This window comes from Aquarana catesbeiana, linkage group LG08 (assembly GCF_042186555.1).
Source record: "Aquarana catesbeiana isolate 2022-GZ linkage group LG08, ASM4218655v1, whole genome shotgun sequence".
NCBI classification, from domain to species: Eukaryota; Metazoa; Chordata; class Amphibia; order Anura; family Ranidae; genus Aquarana; species Aquarana catesbeiana.
Window position 1 is genome coordinate 176,740,923 of NC_133331.1, and position 27,489 is coordinate 176,768,411.

The 27,489-nt window shown below is 43.6% G+C and overlaps 1 protein-coding gene across 1 annotated transcript in view; it reads right to left on the reverse strand.

Moving 5' to 3' along the window:
• Positions 1-27,489, reverse strand: part of SGPL1 (sphingosine-1-phosphate lyase 1) — a gene marked incomplete in the record, with an annotated part of 82,315 nt that overhangs the window by 48,821 nt on the left and 6,005 nt on the right. Inside the window, 2 exon segments of the mRNA XM_073596707.1 lie at positions 1,700-1,767; positions 14,846-15,011. Of these exon segments, the coding sequence (XP_073452808.1) occupies positions 1,700-1,767; positions 14,846-15,011 (234 nt within the window).

Here is a 27,489-nt window from a genome sequence, read left to right on the forward strand (position 1 = left end):
TTGGCTCTTGTCTAAATAGGCTCCTTGAGGTCAGGGACTGATGCAAATGTACCATCTGTAAAGCGCTGTGTAAATCATCAGCTTTATATAAAATACCCATCATAATAATTTCACCTTTTTTTCACCAAATGTTTTACTCTTGTTTTACTATTTTGGAACTATACTTCCACAGGCTCAATTCATTAACTTTGCCTAATGCCTAAATTTAACAATCAAAATGTATTTTTCTGCATGAATGAGAAGAATGTGTTGCATGCATGCGATTTGGTGTGTGCTTTTGTATGCAGTGCTATTGGCTCACACAGAACTAGGAATCTACAGATTATCAGTGGTGGAAGTATTGGTATCGGACACAAACGTGCCAGATATTGCTTCAAGGGGTTTTATAGGTGTGATGCATGCATCACCCCAGTACCGTTCTTTAGAGCGGACGGTCGGCTTTATTGTAATAACAATCGATGCAGCTCAGCAGCTCGGCTGTTATTACAAGCAGCGAGAGGGGACCTCCCCACCGTCGCTCGCCCAGGCTCTCCCGTCCCACCGGGAGGCTTGAGCAACCAGCTGGCACATCTGCCGGCTGCCTGAAGACCCGAACAAAGCCGATGCTTCATTCGGGTCCCAGATCTAGAAACCCGGAAGCGATGTCATGACATCACTTCCCACATTACTGGCATCTTAAAGGCGCCAGTTTAAAAAAATATAAAGTATTCAAAAACACCAATCTTCACGCATTGAATACTTTCAAGTGCAGTGGAGGGGTTTGGGGTCTTATAGACCCCCGATCCCTCCATAAAGAGTACCTGTCACTGCCTATTACTGTCACAAGGGGTGTTTACATTCCTTGTGATAGCAATAACAGTGACAATAAAAAAAAAAAAAAAAGAAAAACATTTTTTTTTGTTTTTTAAATGTACAGAATATCAGCAGACAATATCGGCTATCGGCCTGAGAGGTGGCCGAAATATGGGTATCGTATCGGCACCGAAAAAACAATATCGGTCGATCCCTACACAGAACCCACCTTTAGCTAAGCCAGAAATGGTGGAGAATAAGCAGAACAAGAGAAAGACCGCTCCAAATCACAGGTGAGCGAGTACTTTACCAATGTGATTTGCTATTTTTTAGGCTGTAGGAACCACTGGGAGCTGGGGACGTTAATAACCTCCTTCATTAAAAAAAAAAAGAAGAAAGGGGGACCCTTATTGGTCAACTATATATTCTGAGAATTTTAGCAAATTTAATTGCAGATGTACCTAGGGCTAAGTGAATAGGTCAGTCACGCTATAATCACATAATCAGTTCCAGTGTTGTAATAAGAGAAGAAAACTGCTGAAAAATGCAATAAGCCAATCACACGAGGTGTGATTTCTGAGTTTGGGCTGTACACAATGTAACAAATGCCCATACTTTGCCACAGTTGCAAGGAAGTGAATAGGCATCCCACATATCCAATTATAATCCAGATATGATCTTTCCCCAGTAATCACAAACTGACTGGCTGTATTGTGTGTTGCATTTTAACAAAATTGACAATCTTTGTACGCCTTCACTGTTGTTTCTGGGGCAACTTCCCCTACATTTACTACCAACGTGGTAGCCAGCAAACTAGGGACCACCAGTCACATTTTATGTAAAACAAAAACATCAAAGAGATTATTGGAAGGTGTTTGTCATGGCGGTAATAATAAGTTCTACTTACTTTTGTGCCAACGAACGGCAATCTCCTTATTATTCGGAAAAATTGTTTTTTGCACCGTGATGTAAGGCCTATAAATGGAAAAAAAAAAAAAAAAAAAAAAAAAATTAAAATAAAATGGTTTTGGACATCTATCCATATGTACGGTTTGTGGTTTTAGTTTTAATCACTTCAGCCCCGGAAGAATTTACCCCCTTCCTGACCAGAGCACTTTTTGCAATTCGGCACTGCGTCGCTTTAACTGACAATTGCGCGGTCGTGCAATGCTGTACCCAAACAAAATTGACGTCCTTTTTTCCCCACAAATAGAGCTTTGCTTTGGTGGTATTTGCTGCACTTTTTATTTTTTGTGTTAAACAAAAAAAAAAAAGAGCGTTCATTTTGAAAAAAAAAAAAAAATGCATTATTTTTTACTATAATAAATATCCCCCAAAAATATATAAAAAAACTATTTTTTCTCCTCAGTTTAGGCCGATATGTATTCTTCTACATACTTTTTTTTTTTTCCCCCAAAATCGCAATAAGTGTTTATAGATTGGTTTGTGCAAAAGTGATAGCATCTACAAAATAGGGGATACATTTATAGCATTTTTATTATTATTTTTTTACTAGTAATGGCAGTGATTTTTATCATGACTGCAACATTATGGCGGACACATCGGCCAATTTTGACACATTTTTGGAACCACTGGCATTAATACAGTACAGTGATCAGTGCGATTAAAAATGCATTGATTACTGTAAAAATGTCACTGGCAGTGAAGGGGTTAACACTAGGGGGTGGTAAAGGGATTAACTGTGTTCCCTTGGAGGTGATTCTAACTGAAGGGGGAGGGACTAACTACAGGAAGTGAAAGTTTGTGGTTCCTAGCTAATAGGAACACACGATCTGTCACTCCTGTCAGAAAAGAACAGGGAAGTGTGTTTACACACACTCGTCCCTGTTCTGTGTCTCCAGCTCACAATCGCTCGTGGCCGGCGGTCATTGCGACCGTCGGCCATGAGCATTAGCACCCCCCGCTATGGAGCGGGTGTGCGCGCGCCCCCGGGGGCGCCCGCCATCCGGACCCCACGTACAGTTACGTGGTTTCGCGCAGGGGAAAACTGCGGCGGCTGGTCCGGAAGCGGTTAATGTACAGTTGTTTGTCACCGAGTTGTACCAGTATATATGGTATGCCATTAAAAATAGTAATTGCACTGGTGTACTAAACCTAGAGAGAGAGTGGCCAAATGTTGAGTAAAGCCAACCTTGGATCAAAAAAAAAAAAAAAAAAAAAAAAAAAAAAAAAATGTATTGACAACGCTGACTGAAATTAAAATTAAAACTTCATACAAAATCCTTTGTTGGTAATGGCAGCTTCAAGACGCCTCCTGTATGGAGAAACTAGTCACATGCATTGCTCAGGTAGGATTTTGGCCCATATTTCCCACAGTCTTCAAATCTTGAGGGTTCTATGAACTCTGATCTTTAGTTCTTTCCATGAATTTTCTTATTGGATTCAAGTCGATTGATTGGCTGGGCCATTCTAGTAGCTTTATTTTTTTTCTTTGAAACCATTTGAGAGTTTCCTTGCCTTTGTGTTTGGGATCATTGTCTTGCTGAAATGTCCACCCTCGTTTCATCGTCATCATCCTGGTAGATGGCAGCAAATTTTTATCAGGAATGTCTTGGTACATTTTTCCATTCATCCTTCCTTCAATGATATGAAGTCTGCTAGTACCATATGCTGAAAAACAGCCCCACACTATGATGTTCCCACCTCCAAACTTCATTGTTGGTTTGGGGGTGTTTTGGGGCAATATGCAGTGCCATTTGACCTCCAAACATGATGTGTAATATGGCAAAGAGTTAAATTTTGGTCTCATCTGACCAGACTACATTCTCCCAGTATTTCCCCCGCTTGTCTAAATGTTGTGCAGCAAACTTTAAACAAGCTTCGATACGCTTTTTCTTCAGTAATGGAGTCTTGCGTGGTGAGCGTGCATATAGGCCATGGCGGTTGAGTGCATTATGGTTTTCTTTGGAACAATTGTAGCTTCCAACTCCAGGTCTTTCTGAAGCTCTCCACAAGTGGTCCTTGGCTCTTGGACAACTCTTCTGATACATCTTTTTTACTCCTGTCAGAAATCTTGCAAGGAGCCACTGGTCGTGGCCGGTTTATGGTGAAATGATGTTCTTTCCACTTCTGGATTATGACCCCAACAGTGCTCACTGGCACATGCAGAAGTTTAGAAATCCTTTCTCTAACCAATGCCATCAGTATGTTTTGCAACAATAAGGTTGCAAAGGTCTTGAGAGCTTTTTTGCTTTTACCAATCATGAGAGTTTCTTTTGTGACACCTTAGTAATGAGACTCTTTTTTTATAGGCCAGGATTGCTTTCCGATTACCAATAGATTTTAGTTGGTGTCTTTGCTTTCCTTGCCTTTTTTGCTTTTTCCCTGTCATTCCATTTTATTACACATAAACAAAATAAATAAGTTCAGAAATTAGGTTTCCCTTCTTTGTATATATGGATTGCATGGGTTGTTACTGACATGCGGTTAAAATGTCATGTCAATAGCACCTTTAGTGCTGGTTCACACTACAGCAACTTAGGATCCGACTTGTCAGACCTCAAGTTGCCCCAAGTCGCTGGACATAAATTCCATTGAAGTGAATGAGAGCCGTCTTAATGTACACTACTGAAGTTGCTCCGACTTCAGAAAAGGTTCCTGTACTACTTCAAGGTGACTTCTAGGCAACATGTACCCATAGATTTCAATGGAAGTTGCCTCCAAGTCGGAGCTCCATCTATATTGAAGCGACTTTACAGGAAGAAGAAAATAATTTACCCGGATATTTCCCACGTTTACCCAGGCAACCCCCTCCCTCCCACAAAGCTGATTATTTTGTGATTGGCCACAGCCAAAGTCGCCTGTCCTGGAGGCAACTTTAAGCCGCATTGTAAGTTGCGCAAAGTCGCGCTGAAGTCTCCTCCAAATCGCCTTGCAAAGTCACGCTGTAAGTCGGATTGCCCCTGTGTGCACCGAGCCTAAGAAATATATTTACCTAGAAAAATGGTGACGTGTTCAATACTTATACACACACACACACACACACACACACACACACACACACACGAGCTGGACAAAAATATGGAAACACCAGGTAAAAGAATGAAATAGATTCCGAATATGGTGTTGGACCTTTGGTATCAAAGATGACCAGGCCTTTGACACTTTTTGTTCACATGTAACAAGCAGTATTTTATGCTAGATAATTACTTAGAACCCCCAAACATTATATAGTTTTTTCAAAGCAGAAGCTCTAGAGAATAAAATTGGTGGGTTTTGCAAATTTTTATGTCACACGATAGTCACGCAGCTGTTTTCAAATGCAATTTTTTTGGGGGAAAAAAAATAAACACTTTTTGAATTTTAATGCAAAAAAAAAATACATAACCCAAATTTTTTTGTAAAAAATAAAAGATGATGTTACACCGAGTAAATAGAAAGAAAACATGTCACGCTTTAAAATTGCACACGCCTGTGCAACGGTGACAAACAACGTAAATTTTATTATCCATAGGCGACGCTTTAAAGGCCTTTACAGGTTACCACTTTAGATTTACAGAGGAGGTCTGGTGTTAAAAAAAAAGAAAAAAAAAAAAAAAAAAAAGGTAATTCTAATAGCATTTTTATTGCTTTCACAAGGAATGTAAACATCCTTGTGACAGGTACTCTATAAGACCCCAAATCCCTAATTTGCCCTTAAAAAGCATTTAGACCAGCGTTTCTGAATGCTTTTCGATTTTTTAAAAATGGCACCACTGACATCTGGGTAAACTGGAAGTGATAGCAGGTCATCGCTTCCAGGTTACCATAGCGGAGAGCCCGAGCAAGTTGTACAAGGCAGTGGGAGGACATCTTATTGTGCTAACAGAAATAGCAGACATAAGAGCAGTGGTGTCCAATGTGTGGCCTGCCAGGCTCCCATTTGTGGCCCAATGAGTATTGGGCACCATGTACACAAAAGACTTAACTGGTTGTGGCATCAGCCTGCAGTTACAGACATCATTTAGATATCTTCTTTTTCAGCTAGTGATTCCCTACACCATAAGTATGATCATAGCGGCTATTCAGCCGCTTGATAATTCTTACGGGCGGAGAGAAGGGGAGAAGGGGAGAAGGGGACACACCACACCCCCCCCCCGCAGTCCTCCGATGCTTCTCCGGGCTTGCCGCTGCCATCTGCGAACCAGAGAAGGGATCGGCCAGCCTAGGATGCTGACCATAGAGATTTCCGGCAGGCCAGATGGTCCCCGGAGTCTCTATTGCCTTGTTTCCACTGAGTGGATCGGTACGGTACGGTACGCTATTTTGAGTGTTTCCATTATGAAAGCGGCCAATACAACTGAACCGAACCGCACCATTCTGGGTCCTGCTTCAGATCCGGGGCCATAGAAAATGGTACGGTTCGGTTAGGGCGGAGCTACGATACATTCCAATGATTGGCGGATGTGTGACGCCATGCTAGGCATTTTTTCTAAACCCACGTATGTCCCCTGGTGGTCCGACACCTGAATAGGCCAGACCATTCTAGGCCTTCCAAACTGTACCGACCCGAACCGATCCGCTCAGTGGAAACGAGGCATATGATCATTCGGAGGGTGAGCGCGATGTTATGACGTCACGCCCGGCCTCTGCATTTGAAAAAATGGTGCTGCCTCAGACGGGAAGCTGAGATTGTTGTTTTTTATTTCAGGCATCCTAGCCTAAAGGTGAGATGTGGGTACTTATTGACCCCATATCTCACTGTAAAGAGGAGCTGTCGTGCTTATTCTTATTACAAGGGATGTTAACATTCCTTGTAATAGGAATAAAAGTGATTAAAAAAAAAGTGTCAAACTATAAGAAAAAAAAAAAAAATGTAAAGTATCCCTGTCCCCGTGTGCTCGCACGCAGAAGCGAACGCATACGCAAGTCGCGCCCACATATTTAATCGGTGTTCAAATCACACATGTGAGGTATCGCTGCAAATGTTAGAGCGAGAGCAATCATTATAGCCCTGGACCTCCTCTGTAGCTTAAAACATGTAACCAGTAAAAAAAATTTCATGCGCCGCCTATGGGGAATTTTAAGTACCGAAGTTTAGCCCCATTCCACGAGCATGTGCAATTTTGAAGCGTGACATAGCAGGCATCTATTTACTCGGTGTAACATCATCTTTAACATTATGCAAAAAAATTGGACTAACTTTACCGTTTTGTTTTAAAGCATGAAAACTGGATTTTTTTTTAAAACGCATTTGAAAAATTGCTGCGCAAATACTGTGCAAGATAAAAAGTTGCAACGACTGCCGTTTTATTCTCTAGGGTCTCTGCTAAAAAAAAAAAAAAAAAAAAAAAAAACATATACAATGTTTGGGGGTTCTATGTAATTTTCTAGCAAAAAAAAAAAAAAAAAAAAAAAAAAAAAAAAAATATATGATTTTTACATATAGGAGAGAAATGTCAGAATTGGCCTGGTAGGCAAGTGGTTAAACCAGGTATTGGTACTTTTGGCAATGTGGGCAGGTGCCAAGTCCTGCTGGAAAATGAAATCAGCATCTCAATAAAGCTAGTCAGCAGAGGGAAGCATGAAGTGCTCCAGAATTTCCTGGTAGAGAGCTCCTCAAATAATCATTGACTGTGGAAACCTCACACACTAGACCTCATGCAACTTGGATTCTGTGCCTCTCCACTCTTCCTCCAGACTGATTTCCAAATTAAATGCAAAATGTACTTTCATCCGAAAAGAGGACCACCGAGCAAAAGTCCAGTCCTCTTTCTCCTTAGCCCGGGTAAGACGCTTCTGACGTCATCTCTGGTTCAGGAATGGCTTGACACAAAGGAATGCGACAGTTGTACCCCATGTCCTGGATACGTGTGTGTGCTGGCTCTTGAAGCACTGACACCAGCCGTAGTCCACTCCTTGTAAATCTCTCCCAAATTCTTGAATGGCCTTTGCTTCACAATCCTCCCAAGGCTGCGGTTATCCCTGTTTGTGCACCTTTTTCTACCACACTTTTTCCTTCCACTCAACATTCCATTAATATTCTTGGATATAGCACTCTGAACAGCCAGCTTCTTTACCAAAGACCTTTTGTGACTTATCCTCCTTGTGGAGCTGTCAATGACTGTCTTCTGGACAACTGTCAAGTCAGCAGTCTTCCCCATGATTGTGTAACCTACTGAACCAGAAAGACCATTTAAAGGCTCAGGAAACCTTTACAGGTGTTTTGAGTTAATTAGCTGATTAGAGTGTGACACCACAAGTCTACAATATTGAAGTATTTTCAGAATATTCTACTTTTCAGAGATACTGGATGTTCAGTTTTCAGTAGCTGTAAGCCATAATCACCAAAAAGAAAAAAAATAGGAGTTTCACTTTTTGAATTGAATTGCTGAAATAAAATAGAATTTTTTCGTCATACTTACCTGTAAAATCCTTTTCTTTGAGTAAATTATGGGACACAGAGTCAGGCTAATATTCATTACCTACTGGGTTATACTCCATCTCCAGGTATATAGACACTGGTAGACCAAAAGGTATTCAGACAGGAAGTGATCCCCTATATAACCCCTCCCACACAGGAAGCACTTCAGGTTTTGTAGCAAGCACGGAATCCTCAAAAAAAGAGGGGATTCATCTGTGTCCCATGATGTACTCAAAAGAAAAGGATTTTACAGGCAAGTATGACAAAAAAAATAGGATTTTTAAAACAGCTTACCTGTAAAATCCTTTTCTTGGAGTGCATCATAGGACACAGAGCCTCAAGTAATTACTTGGTGGGTTATGGGCCTACCTTCAGGTGTTTAAACTGGTATAACCAATACAGGAAGTTGACTCCCCTATATAACCCCTCCTCCTTCCAGGAGTACTCAGTTTTTGTAGCCAAGCAATATAAGCAATATACTCTCACCCCATAAAACAGAGGGGCGGGAGCTCTGTGTCCTATGATGTACTCCAAGAAAAGGATTTTACAGGTAAGCTGTTTTAAAAATCCTATTTTCTTTATCGTAGGACACAGAGCCTCAAGTAATTACTTGGTGGGATGTCCCATAGCAATGCTACTTGAGGGGAGGGAGACAACCCGTAGGGCACCCCCAGACCTTGAGGAATCGCCCGAAGGCGATATCCTCATTCCATTTTACATCTACTTGATAAAATTTGTAAATGTATGCACTGAAGACCAAGTCGCGGCCTTGCAGATCTGAGACATGGAGGCCTGGTGACGCACTGCCCAAGAAGCACCAACCGCTCTGGTAGAGTGCGCCTTAACTTGAAAAGGGGGAATCTTTCCTTTTAAATCATAAGTTCGAATTATAATTTGCCGAATCCACTTAGCCACAGTGGATTTTGACGCTGCCTGTCCTTTTTTAGGACCCTCTGGCAGAATAAATAAGATATCAGTCTTACGAATCTGAGCAGTTTTCTTTAAATAGATCTTCACTGCTCTCACCACATCAAGACAATGTAGTGACTTCCTTGGAACATGGTTTTGGAAAAAACGATGGCAGGACAATATCTTCATTCAGATGAAAGCCTGAAACCACTTTTGGCAAAAAGCGTGGATGAGGGCGTAACACCACTCTGTCCTCATGAATAATCAAATAAGGCTCTTTACAGGAAAGAGCAGAAAATTCTGAAACCCTCCTTGCTGAGGATATAGCAACCAAAAATATCAGCTTCCTAGTCAGAAGGACTAAGGGAACATGCTGTAATGGTTCGAACGGCGGTTTTTGTAACACTGACAAAACTAAATTCAAGTCCCAAGGGCTTAAGGGTGATTTACTTGGCGGATTAATCCGCATCACTCCTTGCATGAAACCCCGGACTAAAGAATGCGTAGCAAGTGGTCTTTGAAATAAAATTGGTAAGGCTGAGACTTGGCCCTTAATAGTACTCAGGGCCAACTTCATCTCTACGCCTACTTGTAGAAAGGCAAGAATTCTGCCTCTAATATATCTCTGAGGGTGCCAACCCTTGGATTCACACCAGGAAACATATGCTTTCCAGACTCTATAATATATAGCTCTAGAAGCTGGCTTCCTAGCATTAAAGTAGAAACAACTGCCCTGGAAAGCCCACGTCTTTTCAGAATGTGGGTCTCAATAGCCAGGCCATTAAATCTAGCATTCATAAAATAGGATGGAATATCGGCCCCTGTGAGAGCAGGTCTGGCCTTAGTGGAAGGGACCACAGATCCTCCACTGCTATCTTTACGACCTCCACATACCATGACCTTCTGGGCCATGCTGGTGCTGCCAGAATTACCGGTTTTCTTTCAAGCTTGATCCTGCAAAGAAGTCGAGGCAGTAACAGAATAGGGGGAAATGCATAGATCAGTAAAAGCTGATCCCACAGTATCACAAACGCATCTGTTCTGCATGCAAATGGATCCTTTGTTGTGGACACAAAGTTGATCAACTTTATGTTGCACTGGATGCTAGAAGATCTACATCCGGAGTCCCCAATCCTTGACAAACAGCCCGAAACATGTCAGGGTGAATAGACCATTCCCCTGCGAATAATCTGTTGGCGGCACATGTAGTGCGTGTGACAATTCTCTATTCCCGGAATATTTCTTTCTGCCCAAGTTAGAATATGGTTCACTTCTCTCTGCACTGAGAGATTCTTGGTGCCCCTTTTGGTGATTGATATAGACCACAGCCGTGGCATTGACTGATTGGATCCTGTTGGGACAATCCCTTAACCTGGAAGTCCAGGCTTTTAGAGCCAGACGCACTGCCCGAATCTCTAGGATGTTGATGGGCAAGGCTCTTTTGGTTCTTGAACACTGTCCTTGGACAGTTGTCTTCTCTGTCATTACCACTTACCAGATAAGTGGTCTGAAGGATTTACCCTTTAGGACATTCTTTAGTAACCACCAATTGAGGCTTTGGGACAGCCGCATTGGCAAGTCCAAAGCTTGGATCGTTTTATTCCAAGCAAATAGAATACGGTTTTGCAACATTCTCGAATGGAACTGGGCAAAGGGAACTGTTTCGAATGAAGTAACCATCCTTTCTAACAACCTCATGCAAAGGCGAATGGAGGGACCTCCTTTTGACCTGACCATCCGCACCAACTCTTTAATGGAGTGTTTTGTTTTTTTTTCTCTTTCTGGGCAAGAAGACCCTTTTTCTGGGCTGTATCTATGATCAGACCCAAATACTGCAGCCCTTTTTAGTGAATTTAATGGAGACTTTACTAGGTTGAGAACGCAACCCAAACCTTTCCAGGTAACTGGTTGTAATGCATACACCTTACTCCGAACAGCGATCGGTCTAATAGCACTAGACCGTCCAGGTATGCCAAGACTGTTTAAGCCCTGTGCCCTTGACCTGGCTACAGGTGGGGCTAGCACCTTTGCGACCACTCGAGTTGCTGTAGCTAGCCCGAAGAGCAAGGCTATAAACTGAAATGCTGCTGTTCTACTTCGAACCGCAGAAACCTTTGGTGAGCGGGAAATATATGGACATGCAAATATGCATCCCCGATGCCGATAGGCGCCAGAAGTTTTCCTCCTTGCAGGATAGAAACTACTGACTTGATCGACTCCATAGAAGGAGCGGATCTTCAGGAACTGATTTAGATTCTTTTAGATCTAGAATGGATCTGTTGAATTTCTGCGTGGCTCTGTACATGTACAGGAAACGCATGAAAAAGGCAGTGAAGGTTCAAGGAACCTAAGAAAAAACAGAACTATCAGCTGACCCTACTAGAGGGAGCTTGAAAGAGGCACAAATCATCTCTGTAAGAGGTTTGTACCAGCAATTTCTCAGATTGCGAGGCTGAAAAAAAGTTCAACTCTAGTTGTCTCCTCTGCAGAGGAGTACTCGGTTTGCCTTTCTTCCCGATTACCTGAGGGTAATCCTTCAACCTCTACCCACTGTTCCCTTGATAAGGGATCTCAAGTGGGGGATCTAACACACTTCCCATCCTTGGATAGCGGATGCGATTAGAGTCGCTAATTTTCCTTCTAGGCCCTGCAGGGCGGAGCAAAAACGCATCTTCAATCATGTATGCAGGGGCTGAATATTTTCTTCTCTTAGGCTCAGTTTCCACTATTGCAACCCCAAAGTTGCGTGATTTTACCGTTATCTTTTGCCGCCGAGAATACATCGGGGTGCGATTTTGATGCGACAGGAAACAATGCGTGTGTATTCTAGAGGTTTATGGACCTCAAGTCGCATCAAAGTGGTACCAAAGTAGTGCAGGGACTACCTTGAAGATCTGAACGGTATTTCTTGGAAATCATGCCCTAGAGTCTGACGGTGGAGGCCATCACCGCTGTTTAGAGGCAGCTGCCCCTGCGCAGGGGAAGGAATCCGTTTAAGTGACTTGTCCAAGGTCACAAGGAGCTAACATGAGGACGAGGTCCCACGTCTTTCAGGAAGCCTCCCATGGCTACACTGGCCAGAGTAGTTAACCTGTGAGGAGTGGCTCCTTCACTAGTGAACGCTGACATGTGGATCTGAACCCACGTCTGTCAGGAAGTCTCCCATGGCTGTACTTAACCTGTGAGCTGTTGTGGCTTCACTTTAAATAAAAGGACATTTATACCTTCTACTGGACCAAATAGCTTTACTGCTAGAAATCATTTGGATGTATTTCACCAAACCTTCCCCAATGAAAAGGGAAACTAGTCAGACACCCTTTTTTGCAAGATGCTTCGGCTGACCAACCCTTTTAACCACAGGGTCCTAAGCATGTGTTTTAGCACAAGCGCAAGGCGAGACGCCTGGTGGATAGGGTCTTTTATGACATCTATGGCAAAACATAGCGCCTTTGGTAGGAGGATTTTAACAAAAAATTCCAACTCCTTATCTGTTGGATGCTTAAGCAATTATGCATCTTTATTGATGCTGGAAATCGCAGCATCTACTGCTGGTACTTTCCAGCCTTTGTGAATTTTTCCTCCATGATAGAGACCAACAAATTAGACACTGGCGAAAAAACTGAGGACTCCTGGAAGGAGGAGGGGTTATATAGGAGAGTCAACTTCTTGTATTGGTTATACCAGTGTCAACACCTGAAGGTAGGCCCATAACCCACCAAGTAATTACTTGAGGCTCTGTGTCCTATGATGTACGATAAAGAAAATCCTATTTTCTTTTTCATACATCACGGGACACAGTCAGGCTAATATTCATTACCTACTGGGATGTCGCAGAGTAGTAGCCTTGAGGGGAGGGAGACACCCTGCCAAACAATAGCCATCAGAACTTATATGGCAGCCCACAGTACATTGCGGCCGAAAGCCAAATCCTTGGCTGCTCGAACATCCACTTAAAAATTTTGTGAACGTATGCACTGAATACCAGGTGGCAGCCTTACAAATCTGAGCCACAGATACCTGATGGCAAAAAGCCCAGGAGGTTCCTACACCCCTGGTAGAATGAGCTCTCACCCTAAAGGGAGGAGAGTTATGTTTCAGACCGTAGGCCTTAATGGTTAATTGACAGACCTATTTGGCAATGGAAACCTTTGAGGCTGCCTGCACCTTCTTGGGTCACGGCGGGTTCCTGTCACTTGAGGACCTTCAAGAACTGGGTACCCTTTTCATGTTTGGGGTCCACTCCCTTGGACACGTACAGCACCCTGCAGGAATGCCTTAGCGCTGTAGTGTCCAGGATTCCAATTCGCAGGGTCCAGCGCCCAGAGGCCGCATTACAGGCAAAACCTTGCAGGATCTTGAGTCTTCTTTGCAAGGCTTGGGTACCATTTATGTAAGCATATAAAGCCTGTATCAAATGGATCCGATCGGTCAATCCCTTGATTCATTTAAAAACAGTTTGTGGGACTGGAGACCTGGAGCTCAGAGAGCTCAAACAAACCGTGCCATCCACCTTGCAGACACTGGTAAAAAACGGAAGTGCTTCCTGTGTGGGAGGGTTTATATAGGGGGATCACTTCCTGTCTGAAGACCTTTGGTCTACCAGGGTCCATTCACCTGAAGATGAAGTATAACCCAGTAGGTAATGAATATTAGCCTGACTGTGTCCCATGATGTATGAAAAAGAAAGTAACTTTGATGGTATTCATTTTTTTTTTTTTTTTTTTTTTTTTTTTAGATGCACCAGTATATAGTATCAGGTGAACAAGAAAATATTGTGAAATTAGCAAACCCAAGCAATTTTCTTTTGCTAGGAAACCCTGAAAACTGCATTAAAATTCACCTGTAGTATTAAAAAAAAAAAAAAAAAAAAAAGCTCCAAAAGGCTGTGAAAATACTCAACAACCTTTAAGATATAGATAGATAGATAGATTACACAATGTAGCGTCACCGCTTACGGTGAGATGCAGACTACAGCAACGCTTGTCTCCAATATATAAAAGCACATATGGTTACCATATTTATTATTCATAATCCCTGTAGTGAATACAATGAGCACACAGGTAACATGCTGCTTGTGACATAAGGACTAGCTAGGGAAAGGGCGTCCGCTTCCTCCTCTCACACAATCAATGTAAACAAAAAAACTTCAGGAGAGGAACATGTCACCCGCATGAAAAATGAGAACCATCAATTGTGCAGCAAAACCTGCTACAGTGCTGATAAATATACTGAAAGGCCATTGTAAGTCTTCCTGTAAAAAATATCCCAATAGATATACAGTCCTTATTGCTTAATATATTAGCAGCTTTAAATACTAACTCCACTTTTGTTGAGAAAAAAACAAAAACAATCCACTCTGGGTGACCTATGTACAATGCAGGGATTTTAAGGAATAATTCAGATTCCTACCCATTTCTGCACTTAAGGAATAGCCGTTCGTACTTTCATGTCTTTTGGATACGGATTCTGAATGGGAGTGACCTTAATTATCAATCAGCTGATGCACTTGCAGTTCTCTGAGGAAAGTTGTAGGGCCTGCATCCCTTTAGAAGTGATTAAACCTTTAGGAGCATTAGGATGCCTAAAATCTGACTTACATCTTAGTGCAGACTTCTGGGAAAATCAGTGAGCCAATCACACAAGCTGGAAATGACATTTTTTGGGGGGTGTTTTGTACACCGACGTAGTACAAAACGCCTCCATGTTGCTATATTGCAATTTTTGCTTCCCACAAAAGTGGAGCTAACCTTTCACCTTGTAGGTTACTAAAGGAAAACTTACTCTCTTTTTGAAAGATGAAGTCGTAAAGCCACACAATTAACAACGATGAGGCAAACGTCAGCGCTATGAGATGACATGGTTCAAGTTCTTTGCAGGCTTCATTCACAAATTTTCTGCCATCAAATAAATACTTTAAAAGGATGTCCTTGTAGATCAGCAAAGTCTCCTGTGAGGAAAACAAAGACAAATTACTCATTTCAGGATAGAACATTTACAAAGGGTATTCTATACAGAAAATCGGTATAAAATAAGTTCAGAATGGTAAAAGTTGTCATCACAGAACCACCACCCCCCATTCCATTATTTATATAAAGCTTAAAGAATAACTAAAGGCACAACTTTTTCTTTAGTTCTGATTAGAGTGGAGAGGGATTAGAACCCGTCAGTTTTTATTGCTGTCTGTGACCCTGTTATGGAGATTCACCCTCTCGACTGGTCCTGTTTACCATTAGCAAAAAAAAAAAACACAACATTTTGGAGGTGTCTGCAGAAAAGTAATAGGAGGGGAAGGAAATCTTCCAATAGGGACAATAGTTCTGGTGGCCTGGGGGTTCCCAAGAGATTCCTTTAATTTTCAGGGACTTCCTCTCACTTCCTGTTTTTGGTTCTGGGACAGGAAGTGAAAGTAAATCTCTCAAATGGAACACAAGGCAAAACAGGGTTTTATCACCCTACCCTCCCTTACTTTATCCAAAATAAAAAAAAGTTTTGCCTATAATTCTACTTTAACACAACATAGTCTTTTAGGATGGAAAATGAGTAATGGAGTATAGCGGTTTTTAAATTAAAGTTGTTCAATTATTTACAGAACTCCATTAGTGAAGAATCTTCAGCATGCACACGTTATACAGAAAATGGTTTCACATGCACAATGATAGATTGATTAAAAAGGGAGAGAAAACCACTAAACCCGCAAAGTGCTACCTCATGTTTCTGAGGCTACTAGGTAATAAAAGTCCTTTCCTTTATAGATTCTGCATATACTTTATAAGATCAGAGAGCAAAAAAAGTATTGTAAAATATACATGTAGCGCTAGTAGATTTTTAATCTACCGCTGATAGGTGAAGTTAGATTTGCCTCTGTTCCAGCTTGGCTGAGTTGCGTGTGATTCCACACTGTGCCGGAGGGTGTCGTCACCATGGGCTGGTGTTGGAAAAGCAACGTGTTGAAGCGTATGAGTGCTCCTCTGTCCTGGAGACAACTCGGTGGAGGTGGTCCTCCGAGTTGCATTCTGGGAGAGGGTATTTATGGGACAAACGCCATGTTTAGGTGTTCGTTTTCAGCCACCTGCTGGTCCTCCTGGCCGACAGGTATGCATTAAGAGTACCATCTCGTGGTCCTCCATTCCGGAGGCCCACGTCGCTGTGGCGTGTGGGTGGGCCCAGAAGCCTGTCTGGGGCCTACCACAGCAGCAGAGGAATGGCCCTGGGCTGTCTATCCTGAGTGAAGAAGCTGGACAACCGAGGAGATCCCAGGGGAGGACCCATCATGGAAGGATCATGCAGAGTGCTGGTCTGGAGAGGGGACTGATGACTCAGTTGGAGGACGTATCCTGAAGTAGTCTTACTGCATAGTACTGCCTGGCTGGCTTAAAGGTTCAAGTACTGTGTCTGACATTCATCGCAAACCAATACACCCTGTGGCAGAGGATCGTACGGGTTTTATTCCAAACAAGTCTGTGGCAGAGACTTTTGTTCGTGCTACATACTGGCTGGCAGGCAAGTGAGAGAGGCCTATCCAGGCGGGCAAAGATTGAATCCCACAAGAGGAGTGCATTCAACTAAGAGTGTCCAATTCCAAAGAATGTTCTAAAGAATACTAAGGAAAGGTATTTGAGCTTCCCTGCAACTTTCATTCTGCCTCTTTCCTGCTACTTCCTTTATTACTTGTTCATTAAAGCATTGGAAAATATACTCAAGTGTTTGGTGCTTATATCGTCTAGAGGTAAACTCAACGGGACCCTAGACCCGGTGGCGGTGAAACAGAGGTATCGAAAGTGAAGGCAACAGCCCACTTTAAACCAGCAGCTCCACCGAGAGTTAGTGCTACATACATATATATTAAACAAAGGAAAACAAATACCTAGGTAAAAATAGCCAATAAACGTATAGGATTAGGATATGATTACTTGTTTTTTGTATCTTTAAATTTGAATCGATGGCCGTTTAAATTGCAGTGCCTTGAAAAAGTATTCATACCCCTTGAAATTTTCCACATTTTGTCATGTTACAACCAAAAACGTAAATGTATTTTATTGGGATTTTATGTGATAGACAAACATGAAGTGGCATATAATTGTGAAGTGGAAGGAAAATAATAAATAGTTTACAACATTTTTTACAAATAAATATGTGAAAAGTGTGGCGTGCATTTGTATTCAGTCCCCTTTACTGTGATACCCCTAACTAAAATCTAGTGGAACCAATTGCCTTCAGAAGTCACCAAATTAGCAAAATAGAGTCCACCTGTGTGTAATTTTATCTCAGTATAAATACAGCTGTTCTGTGGAGCCCTCAGAGGCTTGTTAGACCTTAGTGAACAAACAGCATCACGAAGGCCAAGGAATACACCAGACAGGTCAGGGATAAAGTTGTGGATAAGTTAAAAGCAGGGTTAGGTTATAAAAAAAAAAAAAAATACCAAACTTTGAAACTTTCACAGGGCACTATTCAATCCATCATCCAAAAATGGAAAGAGTATGGCACAACTGCAAACCTACCAAGACATGGCCATCCGCCTAAACTGACAGCCCAGGCAAGGAGAGAATTAATCAGAGAAGCAGCCAAGAGGCCCATGGTAACTCTGGAGCAGCTGCAGAGATCCACAGCTCAGGTGGGAGAATCTGTACACAGGACAACTATTAGTCGTGCACTCCACAAATCTGGCCTTTATGATAGAGTGGCAAGAAGAAATCCATTGTTGAAAAAAGCCATAAGAAGTCCCGTTTGCAGTTTGCAAGAAGCCATGTGGGGGACACAGCAAACATGTAGAGGGTACTCTGGTCAGATGAAACCAAAATTTTACTTACTGGCCTAAAAGCAAAATGCTATGTGTGGCAGAAAACTAACACTGCACCTCACCCTGAACACACCATCCCCACTGTGAAACATGTTGGTGGCAGCATCATGTTTTGGGGATACTTTTCTTCAACAGGGACAGTGAAGCTGGTCAGAGTTGATGGGAAGATGGATGGAGCCAAATACAGGGCAATCTTAGAAGAAAACCTGTTAGAGTGTGCAAAAGACTTGAGACTGGAGCGGAGGTTCACCTTCCAGCAGGACAACGACCCTAAACATACAGCCAGAGCTACAATGGTTTAGATCAAAGCATATTGATGTGTTAGAATGGCACAGGCCAGACCTAAATCCAATTGAGAATCTGTGGCAAGACTTGAAAATTGCTGTTCACAGTCGCTCTCCTTTCAATCTGACAGAGGCTGAGCTATTTTGTAAAGAAGAATTGGCAACAATTTCACTCTAGATGTGCAAAGCTGGTAGAGACATCCCCAAAAAGACTTGCAGATGTAAATGCAGCAAAAGGCGATTCTACAAAGTATTGACTTGGGGGGGGGGCTGAATTAGAGGTCGACCGATATATCGGCCGATATTTGGCTTTTTTTTTTTTTACTTACTCGGCATTGGCCGATTGTGCTGATAAAAAGGCCGATTATAACTTCAGCGGGACTTGCAAATGACTTCTGTAATAGAAGTCAATGCAAGTTGCCTGAAGTTATCTGTGGAAAGACTCTCCTCTGGGCAGCCTGCCAAATCTGATAAGAAGATACATTGTATCTCTTCAGGTTCTTTTATCAATGAGCTGAACTCTGTGTGTAGAGGTTCTCAGTTTAACCATTTAAAGACTAAATCTTTTCTGACATTTGTTGCATGAGACCCTAGGGCAGCGGTTCTCAACCTGGGGGTCGCGACCCCCTGGGGGGTCGATTGCCCATTCTCCAGGGGGTCGCGAATGCTGGCCGAGACAGACCCGAAGTTACTGCCTGAGTCCGTCCGTCTCGGCCAGCGAGATGTCACTTCCTGGAGAGGAGGGACTACACGGAAGTGACGTTCCGTCGCCGCCATCTTGGTACTCTCGTCCGCAGTAAGGCTTAGACTTAGAAGTCGGCAAGCGGACATCTTCGTACACCCACCGAAATCCGCTTGCTGCGGACGAGTGTACCAAGAGGGAGGCAACGAAACTTGCTGAAGAAGAAGAACACCTGTGACTTCTGGTAAGTCAGACACACAGGAAAAGCTGACAACATTTTTTTTTATTATGGAGATATATATATGGAGATAGATATATATATATATATATATATCTCTCCATAATAAAAAAAATGTTGTCTTGTCAGCTTTTCCTGTGTGTCTGACTTACCAGAAGTCACAGGTGTTCTTATATATATATACACACGTCGTATATATATATATATATATATATATATATATATATATATATATATATATATATATATATATACACGTCCCAGTTGGTTCCTCAAAAATAGTTATTCCATGCCAGTGCTAGATACATGTTTGGAAGCTATACACTTTGTGTATCTAGCACTGGCACGGAATAACCACTTTTGAGGAATCAACCGCAACGTTTATATATAAATCAGTGGTGGGGGCGCAAACAAACTGAAACAATCAGAAAAAAACCCCCATTAAAGCGCTGCAACTGTGCCATCAAATGCAGCCACTGTGCCCATCAATTGTCGCCACTGTGCCAGCAAACGCCGCCACTGTGCCAGCAAATGCAGCCATTGTGCCCATCAATTGTCGCCACTGTGCCAGCAAACGCCGCCACTGTGCCATCAAATGCAGCCACTGTGCCCATCAATTGTCGCCACTGTGCCAGCAAACGCTTCCACTGTGCCATCAAACGCAGGAACTGTGCCCTTTAATTGTTGCCACTGTGCCAAATGCAGCCACTGTGCCCATTAATTGTCGCCACTGTGCCAGCAAACGTCGCCACTGTGCCCATCAATTGTCGCCACTGTGCCATCAAACACAGCCACTGTGCCCAACAATTGTCGCCACTGTGCCAGCAAATGCCGCCACTGTGCCATCAAACGCAGCCACTGTGCCCTTTAATTGTTGCCACTGTGCCAAGGGCAGCCACTGTGCCCATCAATTGTCGCCACTGTGCCATCAAACGCAGCTACTGTGCCATCAAATGCAGCCACTGACCCCTTTAATTGTTGCCACTGTGCCAAACGCAGCCACTGTGCCCATAAATTGTCGCCATGGTGCCAGCAAACGTTGCCACCTGTGCCATCAAACGCAGCCACTGTGCTCTTTAATTGTTACCACTGTGCCAAACGCAGCCACTGTGCCAGCAAACGTCCCACTGTGCAGCCACTGTGCCCATCAATTGTTGCCACTGTGCCAGCAAACGCTGCCACTGTGCCAGCAAACGCGACCAGCAAAAATAATTTTACTGTTAGGGGTCCCCACAACTTGGGAAATTTTATCAAGGGGTCACGGCACTAGGAAGGTTGAGAACCACTGCCCTAGGGAATAAAATAGCAGTTGTTGCAATATTTTATGTCACACGGTATTTGCGCAGCGGTCTTCAAACGCAATTTTTTTTTAAAAAATACACGAATTAATTTAAAAAAAAAAAAAAAAATAAGCAGTAAAGTTAGCCCGTTTTTTTTCTTCCAAAAGTTTTGATTACCTGTTTTTGTGTATTTAATATATCGTTTTTTTTTTTCTTTTTTTAAATCTAAATTCTACATACAAGTGAACTGATTGGAGGTTTGTTTTGCAGGCGTTGACGGTAAAACGCTGTTAGTTTTAGCGGCGATTTACTGTCATTTTAGCGGCGCTATTCGGCTGCTAGCGGGGTGCTTATAGCCCAGCTAGCGGCCGAGGAAGGGGTTAAATGCGCCCCTGAATCGCTGCTGCCGAAACGCTTTGCAGGCGCTTCGGCAGCGGTGCACATTCATTTCAATGGGCAGGAGTGGTGGAGCAGTGGTATACACCGCTCCAAAGATGCTGCTTGCAGGACTTTTTTTTAACATCCTGCCAGCGCATCGCCTCAGTGTGAAAGCACTCGGGATATCACACGGAGACTGCAGGGGAGTCGCTTTGCAGGCACTTTACAGGTGCTATTTTTAGCCCAAAAGCGCCTGAAAAATGCCCCAGTGTGAAAGGGGTCCAACTGTGAGATTTTATGAGATGAAGGGGAAAAAAAAAAACTCGGCCTAATATATCGGCCCAAAAAAAAAAAAAAAAACGGCATCATATATCGGCCATCGGCCACCGTGATTTCTAAATATCGACATCGGCATCGGCCAGAGAAAAACCCATATCGGTCGACCTCTAGGCCGAATACAAATGCACCAGTCCCTTCTGCTGTAATCTGAGAACCCCTGCTAGGAGAGATTCCCAGACACACCCGCTGCAGCTTCAAGTGACTGCTGGCAGCACAGGGGAGGGTGAGGTGGTGGATTGTGTTGCACCGCTGTGAAAAAAAAAAATGCATGTACGCATGCAACCGCTCAGATGTGCAATGACACGCATAGCAGGGGCGGATCCAGGGGGGGGGGGCAACGGGGCGATTGCCCCCTCCGAGAATGTGGGTGAGTGGGTGGACAGACATTGCTGTGGTGAGATGGTGAGAGAACCGGCGGGCGGCTCCACGGCTGAGAGCACGGGCGGCTCCGTTGGTGAGCAGCTGTGCGGCTCAGTGACAGACTGTGTGTGTGAGCGGCAGCTGGCCAATCAGGGAGCCGGAGGGCGGGGGAGCAGAGAGATAACATCATCTCTCACCGCCCAGCGCCGCCCTGCATCCCTGCAGTTCCGCCCTCACTGTAGAATGTACAGGCAGCCGCGGCAGCAGAGAGATTACATGATCTCTCTGCTGCCCCTGGGGCGGGATGCAGCGCTGACACATCTGCTCAGGATGAGCCCTTTGTTCGCTCTGCTCCCATCGCTCTCCCAGCGGCAGCAGCCAGCCCATTCCTCCCTGCCCAGCACTGATGACAGGGGGGTCACCAGTTGAATAAGCCTGAATCTGGGACACAGCAGACAATTATAGCAGGCAAGTGACAATCCGCAATGTGTGGCATGGGACGTGGCAAGTGACAATCCGCAACGTGTGGCATGGGACGTGGCAAGTGACAATCTGCAATGGTGAGCTGAACCATTTCATTTTTTATAACAATGTAATAATAGTAATAATGCGCTTAAACCATCCTGACACCATAACAACCATGGTGCTGTGATGATTGAAGCGCTAACACCAGCCATTTCCCTGTTAAATTTACCCCCCAAAAAACGTATTTTCTGGCAGTGCCCCTCCCGAGACTAGGCTCTGGATCCGCCCCTGATGCATAGAGCTGGATTTGTACATGAGGCTGTACACAAACACACACCTGTCACTCCCAGGTACATAGGGGCCACAAAAACCATTTGCCTTCACGCTGTACAGCCCTCTGTGTCCATGTAAATGAGGCCCTAATGATGCTGATGTTCAATGGAATATGCATTGTGTGTGATGCTAGTTGGGTGCCCCAAATTCACATTAGTTCACACCAGTGCAGTGGGGGGAACCGCATGTAACTCGGACAGGAATTGAGCCACATTCCTGTTCAAATCGCATACGAACTCTGCAGTGTGATTTGAACGCATTCATGTTATATGGCTCAAATCGCACCGCAAATGGTGGGGGGGTGTTAATTTACATTGACACTTGCAGCAGATCACGTGTACACCGTGCAATTTCAATGCGGTGTGGGAAATGCACAGGAATCGCTGCGTTTCCTGCATCACATATATACAGTATCTCACAAAAATTAGTACACCCCTCACATTTTTGTAAAGATTTTATTATATCTTTTCATGTGACAACACTGAAGAAATGACACTTTGCTACAAGTAGTGAGTGTACAGCTTGTATAACAGTGTAAATTTGCTGTCCCCTCAAAATAACTCAACACACAGCCATTAATGTCTAAACCGCTGGCAACAAATGTGAGTGAAAATGTCTAATTTTACATTTTCCCTCCCTGGTGTCATGTGACTCGTTAGTGTTACAAGGTCTCAGGTGTGAATGGGGAGCAGATGTGTTACATTTGGTGTTATCGCTCTCACTCTCTCATACTGGTCACTGGAAGTTCAACATGGCACCTCACGGATCTGAAAAAAGAATTGTTTCTCTACATAAAGATGGCTTAGGCTATAAGAAGATTGAAAAGACCCTGAAACGGAGCTGCAGCACGGTGACGAAGACCATATAGCGGTTTAACAGGACAGGTTCCACTCAGAACAGGCCTTGCCATGGTCGACCAAAGAAGTTGAGTGCACATGCTCAGGGTCATATCCACAAGTTGTGGGAAATAGACATACGAGTGCTGCCAGCATTGCTGCAGAGGTTGAAGGGGTGGGGGTTAGACTAAAAAACAAAAAAGTATGGAAAGGGGGTAATGCCTATAAATTAAATTTCCAGATTGGGTAATGTATGTGGAAGCATATAATATGTCAAATCACATACCCATGGCTGGAAATTGAGCCATACACCTGCGTATAATATACATATGTGCAGGGGCGTTCCTCTAGACCAAAGCATACATGAAAAAAACCGGGGGAGGACCAGAGGGTCACAAGACAGGGTCAATCAATGAGGAACACACTGGCTATAATTATAAATTGGAACACTTTATTGTAAATGTATCAAAAAGAAGTTTCCACCCACATAATGAAAAATAAAAACCAACCTTCACCACTGATCATCAGTGGTGGAGGTTGGTTTTTATATTTCATTATGTGGGTGGAAACTTCTTTTTGATACATTTACAATAAAGTGTTCCAATTTATAATTATAGACAGTGTGTTCCTCATTGATTGACCCTGTCTTGTGACCCTCTGGCCCTCCCCCGGTTTTTTTTGTGGGGGTTAGACTGTCAGTGCTCAGACCATACGCTGCATCAAATTGGTCTGCATGGCTGTTGTCCCAGAAAGAAGCCTCTTCTAAAGATGATGCACAAGAAAGCCCGCAAACAGTTTGCTGAAGACAAGCAGACTAAGGACATGGATTACTGGGACCATGTCATGTGGTCTGATGAGACCAAGATAAACTTATTCGGTTCAGATGTCATAGTCTGGGGCTGCATGAGTGCTGCCGGTGTTCTGCCGAGAAAGTTCCACTCGGCGGATAAGTTCCCCAATCTACTGCGCAGGCGCTGCGCCTGCGCAGTAGGATCCGGCGGAAGTACCCGAAGCGGAATAGCTGAAAATCAGCTGTACACGGCGCCTGTAAGAGGGCCCCTCGCGGGCTCACTTCGCTCGCCACGCTTCAGGCATGGCCTCGCTTCGCTCGGCTCTTTTAGATTCCCCCTCTAGGTCCACTTGGATGGTGGGGAAGGAACCTGGACCCAGGGCGCAGGCGCCGTGTACAGCTGATTGAAGCGTTTGAGCTTCGGCTATCTCCGGCGGCTGACAGTAGTTCGTACTGCGCAGGCGCTGCGCCGTACAGGGGGGGGAACTTATCCGCCGAGGGAACTTTCTCGGCAAGACACTGGCACTGGGGAGCTACAGTTCATTGAGGGAACCATGAATGCCAACATGTACTGTGATATACTGAAGCAGAGCATGATCCCCTCCTTTCGGAGACTGGGCCAACGGGTAGTATTCCAACATGATAACGACCCCAAAGACACCTCCAAGACGACCACTGCCTTGCTAAAGAAGCTGAGGGTAAAGGTGATGGACTGGCCAAGCATGTCCCCAGACATAAACCATATTGGGCATCTGTGGGGCATCCTCAAAACGGAAGGTGAAAGAGCGCAAGGTCTCTAACATCCACCAGCTCTGTGATGTTGTCATGGAGGAGTGGAAGAGGACTGCAGTGGCAACCTGTGAAGCTCTGGTGAACTCCATGCCCAAGAGGGTTATAAGGGTTTGTAAAGGTTTGTGCTTTTTCACCTTAATGCATCCTTTGCATTAAAGTGAAAAAACACCTGTCAGTGACCAACCCCCAACCCCCCCCGTTTTACTTATCTGAACCCTCGAACTTGTCCCACGGGGAAATGCTGTCCACTCCCCCAGTCAGTCCTATCCCCTCACAGTTATAACACGCTGAGGGAACTCGCATTTAACCTCTTGATCGCCCCTAGTGTTAACCCCTTCCCTACCAGTGAAATTTACCCAGTAATCAGCGCATATTTATAGCGCTGATCGCTGTATGTCAATGGTCCCAAAAATGTGTCAAAAGTGTCCGATCTGTTCGTCGCAATACCGCTAAAAATCGCAGATCACCGACATTACTAGTAAAAAAATTTAAATGCCATAAATCTTTCCCATAGTCTGTAGATGATATAACTTTTGCGCAAACCAATCAATATATATGGTTATTGTGATTTTTTTTTTACCAAAAATATGTAGAACATATATTGGCCTAAAATGATGAAGAAATTTGTTTTTTAAAAACATTTTTGGGGATATTCATTATAGGAAAAAGTAAAAAATAGTTGTTTTTTTTCAAAATTGTCACTCTTTTTTTTGTTTATAGTGCAAAAAAATAAAAACTGCAAAAGGTGATCAAATACCACAAAAAGAAAGCTCTATTTTTGGGGACAAAAGGACGCAAATTGTGTTTGGGTACAGCATTGCACGACCACGCAATTGTCAGCTAAAGTGACGCAGTTCCAAATTGTAAAAAGTGCTCTGGTCAAGAAGGGGGCAAAATCTTCCCGGGCTGAAGTGGTCAAGAAAGTCTGGTGTCCGCTTGCTTAGTACAGCCATCAAATTGCACTGTGTGTGTCTTTGATTTGAAGTTACTGGTGGTGATTCTGATGCAGTTTGGCATGCTTCTTTCATGTTCAGGTGCAGATGACATAAACCCCTTGTATGTCCTGCAGCTTTTTGACGGGGAAAATGGTTTCCTTTTTTTTTTTTTCCTGGAATGTACGTTCTTTTATATTTTACTGTCGGAACTTCCTCTATATACTTTCTATCATCAGTATTGCTTTGATCAGATGTTATGTGCACTTCCTCTTCCTACACTTCAAAACCATCATCACAACCTATGTCGCACCCAAGCAGTACTACTGTCAGTGTACACAGAAACACCATCTTTGCTGGTACATGTACTACCTACAGTACATGTGACATTAGTGTGTTTAAAGAAGAAAAGGTGGGATTTAAAAAAAAAAAAAAAAAAAAACAGACAGACATACTCCCCTCAATGCTGCAGGAGAAATGAGCAATCACATAATGTAAGCACTGATCGCTCATCTCTCGATCTACCAAGAGCAGTAACTGTCAGTCACTGCTCTTTGATCAGATCTTTCAGCGCTCACTGGAACGCTTAGCTGGAGAGGGGGTGGGAGCAGCTGGCTCCGGCTCTCACTGGTGCACTGAGAGACTGAGTCAGCTGCCGAGAAGACATCCAGGTGGATCCCAACAATATTGTCAGGATCCTTCCAGAGCCTGAAACGGCTCTGCTTCATTAGCGGAGAGCGAGCAAGAGCCAAAGGCAGTGAGGTGACATGCACATGCAGCCAACTAAGTGTACAAAATTAGGAATGGTGGGGGGGGAATCCAGTTACACACTGATCAAAATTCAGCCAGTTCAGCAGGAATTTTGATCTGTGTGTGGCTCTCCTTGTTCAACACGTGGCTTCTGTTGTTAAATGGTCCTGCTGGGAAACCTGCAATTATCCTGCAGTGCTGAGGAATGCCGCTGTCAGAATACAATGGCACAACAAGGGAGATTCCTGCATCCATCTTTCTTGTGTGGATGGAGGAATCTGAGTTTCTTTTCGTTTATCATCCTTTAGTTTTTACCTTAACGCATTTTCTGCATGAAGGTAAAAAAAAAAAAAAAAAAACCTTTATTGTAGCAGAGCCCCCAAAAGACAGACAAGAAACAGGAAGTGGGCTGTATAAGGCATTTACTGGCAAAAAGAAATGTTTTAAGAAGATTTAATAGATGGAAAGATGACTGAAGTTCCGCTTTAACTTTCGGTTTAGTTGTGCAACGATCAAATGTTTATACTTCCTCATTTCAGAGGCGACAGATCTCACAGAAAATTTACCCAGCACATAAATTGATCCTAATCTGTACTTTTTTAGTCTTGAATAGAGTAGGGAAGGGTTAGACCTATGCTATTTTTTTCTTCTTCTTACCTTTTGTATCTTCAACCATCGAGCCCCCAAAATCCTGGCTGCCGATCATGGCTGTATTAACTTTATATTGGTGTGTTGGTGTCGCTCCAATATGTGAGCTCTAGGTTGAATAGTCTAATGTGGAGAGAACACCGGGACCAGAAGTAACTGACTGCTTGCCTACTGGGCAATTTGACATTTTTCACATACATGGTAAAATAGAAATTCTAGGTTTTGTAGCTCTAAACTGGTATGCGACACAGATTTTAATATCATATATACAGTATATTTTGCAACTAAACACAACGCCAAGCCATTTCATGTGGCCCTCGCACCTCTTCTGCACCTCCTTTGTCCCCGCCCTCACCTGGTCTCAGGAGACACCAGCAGAGGAGACAGACCTCCTCCTACAGATCCTACGCCTCTCTGTGCAGCTGACTCCCCCCCCCCCTTTCGTCTTCGCCCTCACCTGGTCTCAGGAGACAGACCTCCTCCTACAGATCCTACGCCTCTCTGTGCAGCTGACTCCC